We start from the raw sequence: 12,500 nt of genomic DNA, 5'->3' as shown, positions 1-12,500 counted from the left end.
TCTTCCACATCACACCTCCAACATTTGCTGTATACCCGAGGAAAAATTATTTGGAATCTACTTGAATAAAAATACCTATGTAAACTATTCCAAGCAAAGATCCTAAATCTTCTAGCCTTTGTTGCACATCTGGGAGACATACATACATCACCCCAGTGTTTTTTTGTGAATCACTAATTCAATCTCTCTTCTCAATCCTTTCTAACCTTCTCTGATTTATTTTTATAGTTATCATGCAATATTTTGCATGCTTTACTAATTATTTCTTTTTCAACAGCAGCTTCTGTTCTAGATTCTACTAAAAAAATCTACTAGTGCTGGTCTTTCACTTAGGACCCCACTATTTCTCTCCCTTTGCCCATAGTCTGGTATCAATCCTTGATAAGGAAGGCAATCTCTAGCCTGCAGTCCAAATAAATTCTTGGCCTGTTCCTATTCTATTACCATTCCCTCTCTAATTATTTGTTCCCAATACCTTAATTTGTTTGCCACTTTTCTTCAATAAATTCCAAGCCCCTCTTGCCTATCGTCTGTATCCCTAATTGCAAAAAAGTAGGCAGTCTTAGTCCAAGAGATTGATGAGAGGACCATTGGCCATTACTAGCAGTAACCCTACCTCCTTTTCTGCAGATAGTCAAGATGCAAAACATGGAAGATACACTTGGTGGAATTTTGGCATGAACACCCAAGACCTCTAAAACAGACATCCCTTCAGGTCCAACTTTTTCTTGTATGGATATTTTTTCTCAGATTTGTGCTCGACTTTATGCATTAAATTATATATCACAAACATGTGATAAGATATTTACAGCATTTCTCATACCTACACTTTCCCAAAAATTTCATACCGTTCCTTTTTCCCCATGATTATACTTCTGTTTTTTTTTTTTTTTTTTTATCTCCTGCATCAGATGCTTCATTGTACTATATGTCCCAAACATAGGGTATGAAAACCACCCCTAACCCTTTCCCTGCTGCCTTGGGCAGACCTTTTCTCTTCTGAAGATATGATTTTGCTAAAATAATTACCTTTCCTGTTCTTACAACTGATGTATAAATTGGTCAATTATATTGTTTTGCAGGAACTTGTTACTTCTCTATTTGTGACAAAAACTCCAAAAGTCCTTAAGATATTTTTCTATAATGTATTGCCCCATCTCCATCTCCTATGTGTCATGATTTATAGAGTATACAGTCAGCCTCCATATTTTCCTGCACAAAACTATAACTTTTCTAATGCTAATTTCTTCCGGTGAACTAGGTCAGGTGCCCAAATGACCCTTTACTGATCTCTGAGTTCCTCAGAGAACTGCATAATAGATAATAACTTAAGACATTGCTTCCTTCATTCCAGGGTATGCACAATGATCTGAGGAAGTACAAAGGATGTTGCAATTCTATGCAAACATAGCTCAAAGGGTGCCTCCAGGCTTCAGTGATATGAAAATAGGATGGATCTTGGAAGGGATGACCACAATGTCCAAGAAAAATACATCCCAGTTCTTATTAAGGAACATGTATAAAAAAGGCTCCCATGTGTCATTCCTCTGGGAGCTGAAGGAGCTCAAGGACTCTGAAGCTTTATCCATCTTAGAAATTAAAGTGTCCCCCCCAACAGCCTTTTAGAAGAGCCAACCAGGGAGCAGCCATTATCCCAGCAACTACTAGCAGTCAAACAGCATTCCCAAACTTGGAAAAAGCATATGACAAGGTCCAAGAAAGCTAATTTGGGAAGTCCTGTGGTGATTCAAAGATGCACAAACATTGGTAGAATTAGTGCAAGCTATGTACAAGGACCCAATGACTCAAGTACAAACAGTGTTCGGTCTCACAGAGAGGGTGTGCACCAGGGTTCATCTCAGAGCTTATTGCTGTTCATACTGATGATGGACTACACTAGCAACAGGTTGGAAGGGAGTGATCCACAAAGTTACTGTATGCAGACGATATGGCATTACAGGCAGACTGAGCAAGAACTTCAGCAAAGTATAGGGGAATGGAATGCAAAACTGAAGGCATGTAGGATGAAACGGAGTACAGATAAGACAGTTGCAATGGCAGCAAATAGGGGAATAAGAAGAAGTAACTGACAATTGTGACAGAAAGGAAGATAATGGAACATGTTAGCAGCTTCAAATATCTGGGAGAGGTGGTCGAGGAGACAGAAATTCTGAATAAAGAGGTCAAAGCTGGAGTCATAGGGGCTGCAGCCAAATGGCACAGAGTGTCAAGTGTAGTGTATGACAGAAGAATACCAAAGAAGCTGAAAAGTAAGGTGTACAAAACAGTGGTGTGACCAGTACTACCAAATGATACAGAAACATGGGCAGTAAAGGCAATGGAGATGAAGTGCCTGAGATGGGTGGTAGGACACAGACACTGTGGGACTGACAAAGACATGAGAACATTAGAGCAGAATCAAGGCAGCTCCAACTGCAGAAAAGATCAAAGAGAACAGATTATGGTGGTTTGGGCTCAAAAGCAGAAGACAGTCTGGTGAAGACAATTTGGGACAGACAGGAAGAAGGCAAGAGGAAATGAGGGCATTCAGCAAAGACGCAGATGGATTCTGTGAGAGAAGACCTGCAACAGTCAGGCATAAGTGTTAAAGAAGGCAGAAGAGCGGCATTGAACCAAGAGAGATGGCAACACCCAGAGCACATGTAGAAAATGGGAAAAAGAGGGTTGAAGATGATGGCACTAGCAGTCAAATTGTACCAGGAGTTACATAAGGAAGTGTGTGTGTGTGTGTGTGTGTGTGTGTGTGTGTGTGTGTGTGTGTGCGTGTGTGTGTGTGACTGACTGCAGTGAAGCCCAGGTATGGTCACATACATACCAGGGGCAGCAGTCAAAGAAGGAAGGCATGTGCCAGGCTAGATATACACATATAATCAAAGTCCTTAAAGATGAAATCCAACAAATGTAGCTCTAGATCAATCTAAAAACTGAGCAAGTGCCCAGTCTATTTCACCTGGGCTATGGACTCCGGAGTAAGTTTACTCTGTGACTCATCTACTACAGCAGACAGTCCAGCTGGGCTGTAGAGAAAGCCCTGAGAGACAAAGTCTTAGCCCTAAGTGACACTGATCTGTGACCAGAGGAATGAAAGGACTGCTTCCCACAAGCAGGCTAGATGGCCTAATAAACAATGCTGTCAAGGGAAAAGAGCTACAAATACCACAGGATGCATCTCCAAAGGTGGTAGCTGGAAGAAATTCCTCACCAAGGCTTTATGTTTATCAGATAAATAAAGAATTAAGCCAAGGAGAAGCAAACCAGACTGAATAAAAACTCCTCAGGGACAATCCTTAATTTGAAAGACACAAGAGGCAACTGGCAACACTCATCTAATTCAAGTAAGTGCAGGCCCTTGCAAACCAATCCTCCAAGAAGAACCTGAGGCAAAACTCCAATCCACCTACTAGGTAACACGATGAACCATCCCACCAATCCTCTGAAGAGTTAAAATGGGCAAACGGTAGAAAATGCGCAAATACCACCCCACCAGGAAACTATCTAAAAGTGAATATGAGGAAACACTTTTTCATAAAGAGTCTTTTAGAACAGTAAGATATCTTCAATAGGGTGTCAGAGTTCTAAGTATAGTATAAGCAAAGAAGAAAGGACAGGGGACTCTTAAGAGAAAGACATGCTTTAGTACAGCTTTTAGTTGAATCTAGAACTGAAGTTGCTGTTAAAAAGGGATAATTAGTGGACATACAAAATATTGTACGACAATTATAAGAATCAATCATAGGAGGTTACAAAAGATTGGGAAGAGAGCCTGGAAAAGCAAATTTACAAGAGAACAATGAGAGGACATATGTTCAGCTTCCAAGTATGCAGTAAAGTCCAAATGGTTTAGGATATTTGTGTCTGCAAAGGTATTTTATACCCGAAGTAGACTTCATTGTTTTCCTCAGGTAGACAGCAAATGCTAGAGATATGATAGGGAAGAAAGAGGTCACTGGGAACATGTTTTGAGAGTGTAATGAGTTATCAGATTTTAAAACTTCCCTACAGAGCATTCTGTCAGAAATACTGGCCGAGCAAATGGCTGTAACTAAGGAACTTATTCTTTTGAGCTGGGACACTGAATCTGAATTGTCTAAACATAGTAAGGTTTTATTTGGTTTAATTCTGTTAGCTTCCAAAATGCAATTACTAAAAAATGGAAATCAAAGTTCAAAGCAACTGTATTTGATGTACTGAATATTATAAAAGACATACAAGAACTGGAAGAGGGCTTTTTCAAAAAAGGGAGGGAGGAAATTACATTAAAAAAATGGAAATTGTGGGAACAATACATGCAGAATAATGTTCAAGAGGAGAAGGAGTGAGGCTAAAGGGAACTAAAGAATTCAACAAGTTATGTAACGTGGGATTGATGATAGCTGCTAAGAAGGAAAATATATGTGATATACAATATATTTAAATGGAAAAAATGTTGGTATGGTTTATTTGCTTTTCTGTTAATGCCTTTTTGCCTATGTCTTTTGTGATAGTTTGATAAAAGTATTTTTAAAAAAAAATAAGATGTAGTATACAGAACAAAAATAACATAAAATGGGCTAGGAAAGCCTAAAGCTAGTAAAACTGAGCTTTGCTATTATACCATTGTTCAAGGCACAGAAAGTTAAATAATATTGTAGTCTGCACTTCATCAGTTAGAGGAGTAGGACATTTCTGCATACGTAATCTAGAAAAGTTAATAGTGTTTTGGTGCTGAGCTAAGATTAAAAATTGTGCTGACATTACCTCTTTCTAAACACCAAAAAAGTAAACACTCATCACACGTGGCTAGAAGAACAAATGCAAATTACAGTGGAAAAGTATAAATTTGTAACAATGGGACTGAAGAAATGTAATAGTTTCTAACATGAACACTCTGATGTGGGGATGGTGTGCAATTTAACTGTGGAAGTAATGGTCTTTGCAATATACTTTATGCTGCAAGCCATGCAAATTAGCTTATTATGAAGAAGTTGTATGCATGTACAGTTAAATCTGCATTATTTGTTTTGCATGCTGCAAGATGGGGACTGTTAACTATTACAGATGTAGCATGCATTTCTGTAACTGCATTTCAGACTCACTGCTTCTTAAATGCAATGACAGCCAGTAAATACAAGCAAACTATGCCTTCATATGCTCTGTTTGTGTAAATCTTGCAAAGTAGAGAAACACACAGCTGTGCAAGTACATTATTTTCACTGCATATCCAAAATCCACTTATTTAGTCTTATATGTTACATACCATTGAGATTTAATATTGCATGTAACATTATTTTTATAGTATTTTGCAGTTTTCCTTTGATCATTTCCCCTAATTTAAATAAATTGATTATTGTCCATTGCCCCTTTCTCTATAAAGATGAATATGTGAATGAGTAAACCCAATTTTCATACTCAACAAATTCCAATCATAAATGAACTCCATAGCCTCCAAGTACAGAAGATAATGCAGACTACACTGGGGACAACAAGAAGTTCACAGCATGACTGCATTTCACAGCTGTCAGAAATTCTCAGATATCACTGTTGCTAAAAAAATATATACTTGTATATTATTTATTTTATTACAGAATAGCATACGCTGTGCACTGCTTTACTGCTTAATAAATACAGAGTCACAAAGTTAACATGGCAGAGCTCTAGTTTACATCCACCTAACAACAAAAGTGACAACTATAGCTGCTTACCTTCGCTGAACTTTTCTCTGAAGCCTTCTTAACACTTTGGGTTCACTGTCAACAAACACTGCGGCTAAATGGCTATCATGGTTAAAAAACGGGTACCTAATGAAAAGGCAAGTTAGAAAGTCAAAAATACTATAGCAGACCTTCTGCTCATCAATCTTGATTTCAGACTTGCATCAAAAGGGGAATTCACTTATTACACTAGTGTTCTGGTACATTCTCCTTCCACATATTGAGACAATTTGCTGTTACTCATATAAAAAAACATATATAAAAACACAGTACTTCCTTGGAAGTCAGATGCTAATAAAAAGTAAATCACAAGACCTGGCTTTCAGCTATTATTTCTACAGCTGCTGTTCCAGATTTCTTAAAGGAGACTACCAAAAGACCAAACATAGTGCTATACCAGAGTTCACAGAAGCAAATCTGAAGACCAGGCTTTCAACCATTAGATTATTAAATTGTTGTTCAGATGTTTGGTGGAGGTTGTCTGAAACTAAAGCACAATGCCGACTCTTAACTGAAGATCTGACACTGGAGATCTACTGCAGAGTCCCATCACCATCATCACCATTTAAGAACTCAATCTTGAACGGATATTTCTCATGCTGTTTGGCCAGCCCTATAACCAACATCTTCTTTCATTTATTTACTTATTTTTGTTGATTGTATTGGTGCCACTGTAATTTGTTTATTTCATTTATTTACTTATTTTTTCTTTCATTTATTTACTTATTTTTGTTGATTGTATTGGTGCCACTGTAATTTGTTTATAGGGAAGATCCAAGACAGAATTCATAAAAAATGGAGGTACCGTAGCAGTTGTTAGATGTGTAACTGTACACGATATATATTCAAGAACATTCTTATCACATTTTTTGTGCTTTCTAGTCACTCAGAAAGAGTACACTAACTGTACATGTAGACTACACTTTGTGGTAACCTTTACAAGTCCCAGTCAATATTTAAAGCTGCAAGAATATCATCAAAACTAAAATTAGGAGGAAGAAGGTGTGAGTTATGTCTGCATTGTCTGTTTACTCAGAATGGTGGACATATTTCCCCAGGATTCAATAACATCTACACTATGTGTAGATTAAGTGTAAGTGATTTCTTTGTTTGGGACATTTTTTTCTTTTCTTTTAGTGACAACAAGAAATTGCTTGTGTACTTGCTGTTCTGTTTGCTCTCGCTTAATTTATAGCTGTTTTTCTGATTAGCTATGACTTTTAATTTTAGCTTTTAAATTGTGCCGCACAGCAGGGCTGGTTGCACTTTGCTACTTTTCCTAGCAACACACTGCTACTGAACTGACCAGTTCTAAACAAATTTGACCTTGACACTAGTCCCAAATACGTCAAACAAGTGTATTGCTTTTTTAAAATTTAATCTTATTTTACTTCTGTGCTCTTAAAGCGCATGTGCTGCTAATCCATTAATGTTGTTAATCGTGCCAGAGTTTTGTGCAATGGGACACTTTCTGGCTTCGTTTTCTAATCACAGTTGACAACTGTTGGACTTCTGTGCATTCTGCTTGCATCAAGCTTAATTTGCAGTTGTTTTACTGATTGGCTGTGACTTTTAAGTCAATATTTTAAATGGTGCTGCACAGCAGGACCTGATGATTTATCTGACTGAGCTGCTATATTTTCTATTTCTTTGCATCACACTGCTTTTGGAATAGACAGTTTCTTACTAGATTTGACCTTGGTGCACTATACACAGTCTCACTTCATCACACTACACTGTATGGACTCAAATGGTTTGTGTTAAAGTGTTTATAATTTACCTAACAAGGCCAACATCTATCTTAGTTACTCTTCTAGTCTGCATGGTTGCCCAAGACTACTACTTGAAGAACAACCTGGCTCTATGTTGCACTGAGTTGCCTGCTGCTGTTGTAATTTATTTATAAAAAGAGATTCCTTGTTGCTCTAAGCTCAGCTGTACTGCCTGGCACCCTACTGCTGCTGCTGCTGTTTGTTTATAATATTCTGTTCTTTTTTTTCTTTCTTTTTTTCTTTATTGCATACTTTAGTTGTAATAACACACTCCTAATTACAGAGAGGAAGTCCTCTGCTTGCAGGATGCATGTTGCTATTATAATAGCCCCATCAACATGAAAATCACATTTGCCAGGAGGAGAGTTGCCAAGATGGCTAACCGAGAGCAACAACTGGTGAAAGCTCTGTGACTGAAAACTTTTATTTGACAGAAAATATAATCAAAAAAATTAAAATGTGGAGATACCTCTTAGCTAACTGGATTCACTCGTAGTCAGATAAAGGATTTATAGATTCATGTTCTTCAAAAGCTGAATTTCATCTGCTTCATTAAGAGAGAGAAGAGATTTAGAAATGTTACTCATGATTCTTGTGTTAAAAAAGACATTCAGTCACTGATATCTAGTATGCAGGATGCATTACTTAAAATGGACAAACTGGATACCAAACTAGAAAGTTTCAAAGACGAGACCAGGAAGAAGATGGAACATCTAAAAATTCTTATGAAACAACAAAGTACAGAAATCAGCAAGATGGAAGAAGCTTTAAATGATCATGAAGGGAGAAAACTCAAGGTGAGTCTCAGACGGAGTTTCTTTTAAAATGAAATAATTGGTGCAAGGATAAAGTTGATGATTTAGAAAACAGACCCAGATTAAATAACATTAGAATTTATGGTATACCTGAAAAGTATGAGGGAGACAATATAACAAAAATTCTTAACTACCTGGCTACATAAAACATTAAATCTACTGGAAACTTTATCTTTCGGAACTGAAAGGGCAAAGAGATCACCGAGAGCACCTAAGAAGGAGGAAAACTCACCACCAGATTCAAATATAGTTAAATTTATGTCTAACTTAGAAAACGAGCAAACATTAAAAACAGCATGGTCCAGCCCACCTATTAAAAATAGATGAACACGTAGTCAGATTTGACAATGATTATTCCAATAAAGTAATGCATAAAAGAAAAATTCTGCTTACCACTGATCAAGGAACTTAAAAAAACAATATTAAAGTCACCTTGGTGTTTTCTGCAAAGATCAAATTATTATTTTTTTTTTTTGAAGAAATGAAAATATTTGACACACTGGAGAAGGCATCCACTTTGGCCAACAAAAATAAAATCCTTAATAATACTGTACAAATGGAACGAAATAGTATACCCCTCAAGAGACAGAGTGAGCTGAATTCAGAGAAAACTACTTCTAAAATTAAAAAGCTTAAAAACAAGCTTGCTGTTTTTATTCTCTGATTGCAAGACTTTTGTTTTCTGAAATATTGGAATTATCCTTTAATTAAAAGGTTTGTACTGGACAAATATTAAAGACATTTCAAAATATATGTACATACTTATATTTTAAGTAAAAACATTTTTCATGATAATGAATAAATGGTTAGTTTTACTGTTTTATACATTTACTGTGAAAAACATAATATATTTCATTTAACTAAACTTAAAAATGTATTTACAAATGTTGCATAAATAGCTCCTGTAATAGAATGCCATTAAATTATAAGCAATAGAATTGGTAACTTTAAGACTATATAAGTTAAGAATTTCATTTTATTTGTTTAGCTTTGCTTACTGTGTGCATTGCTGTGTTAACTGAATACCATATTTAAATGCTATGCTTGTTAGAAGCATTAAAGTGCAGGTGATTCTGTTTTCTTTGTTCCTGCGTAACACATTCTTTTCACATGTAATTTATGAAGCAAGTAACACTTTAAAAATAGCTTGAAAACAAAATGTTCCATTTGTGTCAAGAATGCTGGATTCCTGCCTGCCTTACTTATCAACTTGAGATGTTAGTTTTTTTTAAGAAAAATAGTAAATCACTGATATCTGTGAAAACAGAGAAAAACTTTCTTTTTTCAAATATGTATGTGAGAAATCTACTCAAAATAATAGATGTTTCTTTTCTTAGAAGAGAAGAATTGGTAAAACAAACATCTTGCTGAATTTTAATGCTGTAGTGTTATTAACTCTAACTGTACACATTAATGGAAAGAAGTAAAGGTAGATCTTTGTTACTGATTACAACAGTTTAAAAGAATTAAGAAAAATGAGAAACTTACAGAGGAAATTAGCAACTACTGTGTGCTGTGAGTTGTCATTTTCACATGCTCTAATCAAATTCTAATGTCAGGATGTGAAGCTTAGATCAGAACAGCAGTTCACAATGGCTAAACCACTCATTCAAATTAAACAAGCAGGAATATAGCCAATAATGTATGTAATACTAGAATGTATAAGAAGGATAAACATCTTATGACAAATTCCATATGTACAAGGAATTAAATACATAAGTAAGATTAATAAAAGAGCAGTATCAGTAAGTTAAGACATATATACACATACTGTAATCTCTAATAGACAGCTGATGATTAAATAAAGTGGAGTATTATTGGGCAAATAAGATAAAAAATATGCTTAAATAAACTGTTTATAAGAAAGCTATGTATTACTTACACCTGCATACAGCAGAAATGTGAATGTACAAGATCTCATATAATTTATATAGAAAATCATATAAAAATATTTGAAAAATCCAAAAAGCTGAAATTTGAAGCTTGGTCATATGAAGTTCGATGGCACAGTGGTGCAGCTGTAGCATTGTCGCCTCACAGCAAGAGGTTCTCTGGTTTGATAATCGGCTGGAGTGCCTTCTATGCGGAGTCTGCGTGTCCTCCCTGTGTTCTTGTGGGTTTCCTCTGGGTGCTCCAGTTTCCTCCCACGTTCCAAAGACATGCATCTAGAGTATTTCTCCCCAGGCCTCCGCTGAAAAAGTGGCTTCATCCCATGTCGGACTTACCCAGTAAACAAATGTAAAATAAAAAAAATAAAATAAAAATAAATAAGTCTGAAGCTTTTTGCATTTTGTATGTCATTAGATTTACTAATGTTATCTAAATTAACTAATTTCTTAAGTTAGAGCTGAAAGTGGAGTGTTATATAGCTGAATCAGTACATCCATCTTGACAGCAAGTAAAGTAGTCTTTTCAGTATGTTTGAACCCAAGGGGAAAATGGGATTTGAATTACGCACATTGCAATTTTTGAATACAATATAAACTGTAAATTGTTTTTGTTTTGCTTTTTTTTTACGCCATAGAAATAGCAAGACATTCTCTTTGCCCTCAGTAATGTACATATTTTTATGAATTTATTTGATAAACAAAAGGATTTTTAAATATTTTGATATTTGTCATATTGAGTGTTATACAACTTTAAGATACAGACACTTATACTTTTAAAATTAATTCAGCACTTTTGTTAGATCTATAAAATATGTGCATATATTCTTGTGTGATAAATACGTGCAGTGATTTCCCTTTCGTACAAGTTTAGTAAAAGATTACCTGTCACATGTAAGTTTACAAATATATTTACCTCCTGAGGTCCCACTTTGTTCTACTTATTTATTTAGAGATTTACTTATAATAATGTTGAATGTGCAAATAATTTAGTAATATTTAAAGGACAATTTATACTACTATTACATAAATAGATATACAATACACTATTTGTTGGATTATTTAATATTTGTGATCAACAGAAGAGGATTACTGAAATTTTATGTAGTCGTGGGGATATTTTTAAATGGTAAAATATATATATATAAGGTTGCCACCCATCCCGTTGTCAGTGGAACACTCACGGCTTAAGCCACCTTATCCCGTTGCCCCCTGTATCAAGTAGTGGGACCGGAAAAGTCCCACTTTTGTGATCGCACTGAATTGCCACGGAAAAAAATCACAATTACTTCCAGCTTTTTCACGGTAATTCAGTTATGTCACCAACACGGACCTGCAGTCAAAGCTGCTGCCTGTTAGGTCGGGGTGCTTTAATTCATGCAGCAATTGGCTGCAATTCATGAAAGGGGTGGGGATTGGGGCAGGAAGAGCCCTGCAAAGATCGCGGCTGTAGGAGTGCTTTGTTTTAAGTGCTTCTACAGCCACTAAAAAAATTACCGCAATTTTTTTTTTTTTAATAACAAGCAATCCAGCCATCCATCCAGCCATCCTCCTCCATCCAGCCAGCCAGCTATCCTCCTCCATCCAGCCAGCCATCTTCCATCCATCCAGCCAGCCATCCAGACAGCCATCCTCCTCCAGCCAACCATCCTCCTCTGTCATCCATCCAGCCAGCCATCCTCCTCCTCTATCCATTCATGCTGCCAGCCATCCTCCTCCTCCATCCAGCCAGCCTCCATCCATCCATCCAGCCAGCCAGCCATCGTCCATCCAGCCAGCCATCCATGCAGCCAGCCATCCATCTAGCCATGTATCCATCCCATCAAGCCATCCACCCAGCTGCTACTCCCAACAACCAGCTAGCCACTCCAGCCGGCCATCCATCCAGCCCCCAGCCATTCATGCGGCCAGCCATCCATCCCATTCATGCAGCCAGCCATCCATCCAGCCATGCATCCATTCATTCAGCCGTCCATCCATCAAGCCATCCATCCAGTCATTCATCCATCCAGCAGCTACTCCCACCAACCAGCTAGCCACTCCAGCAGCTATCCATCGTACCCATAACATTATCTCCTTCACCACTTTGGTGGTGACATCATGGCAGAGGATGTGGCCAGTGTCATATTGGCCACACCCCCATGCCTCACTTTGGACTGCTTAAAAGGTGGCAACCCTAAATATATAACCAAATGAATAGTCTCTTATTACTTTGAACTTATATATAATATTATATTAATTATTTGTAAGTCATTGTAGCTTTTGGATATTTTTTATGAACTTTTAGATATTGGTAGGTAGAGGAGTAGTATAGTA

The 12,500-nt window shown here is 36.8% G+C and overlaps 1 protein-coding gene across 1 annotated transcript in view; it reads right to left on the bottom strand.

Annotated features, from left to right (window-relative positions):
* The window catches only part of LOC122797233 (tubulin delta chain-like), a 790,352-nt gene that overhangs the window by 542,836 nt on the left and 235,016 nt on the right, over positions 1-12,500 (bottom strand). The window contains exon 3 of the mRNA XM_044066071.1: positions 5,703-5,798. Coding sequence (XP_043922006.1) covers positions 5,703-5,798 — 96 coding nt within the window. The remainder of the gene's footprint in view (positions 1-5,702; positions 5,799-12,500) is intronic.

This window comes from Protopterus annectens, chromosome 3.part0, assembly GCF_019279795.1.
Source record: "Protopterus annectens isolate FY-2018-M chromosome 3.part0, PAN1.0, whole genome shotgun sequence".
Classification (NCBI taxonomy): Eukaryota; Metazoa; Chordata; order Ceratodontiformes; family Protopteridae; genus Protopterus; species Protopterus annectens.
This window is presented reverse-complemented; position numbering and strand designations above follow the sequence as displayed.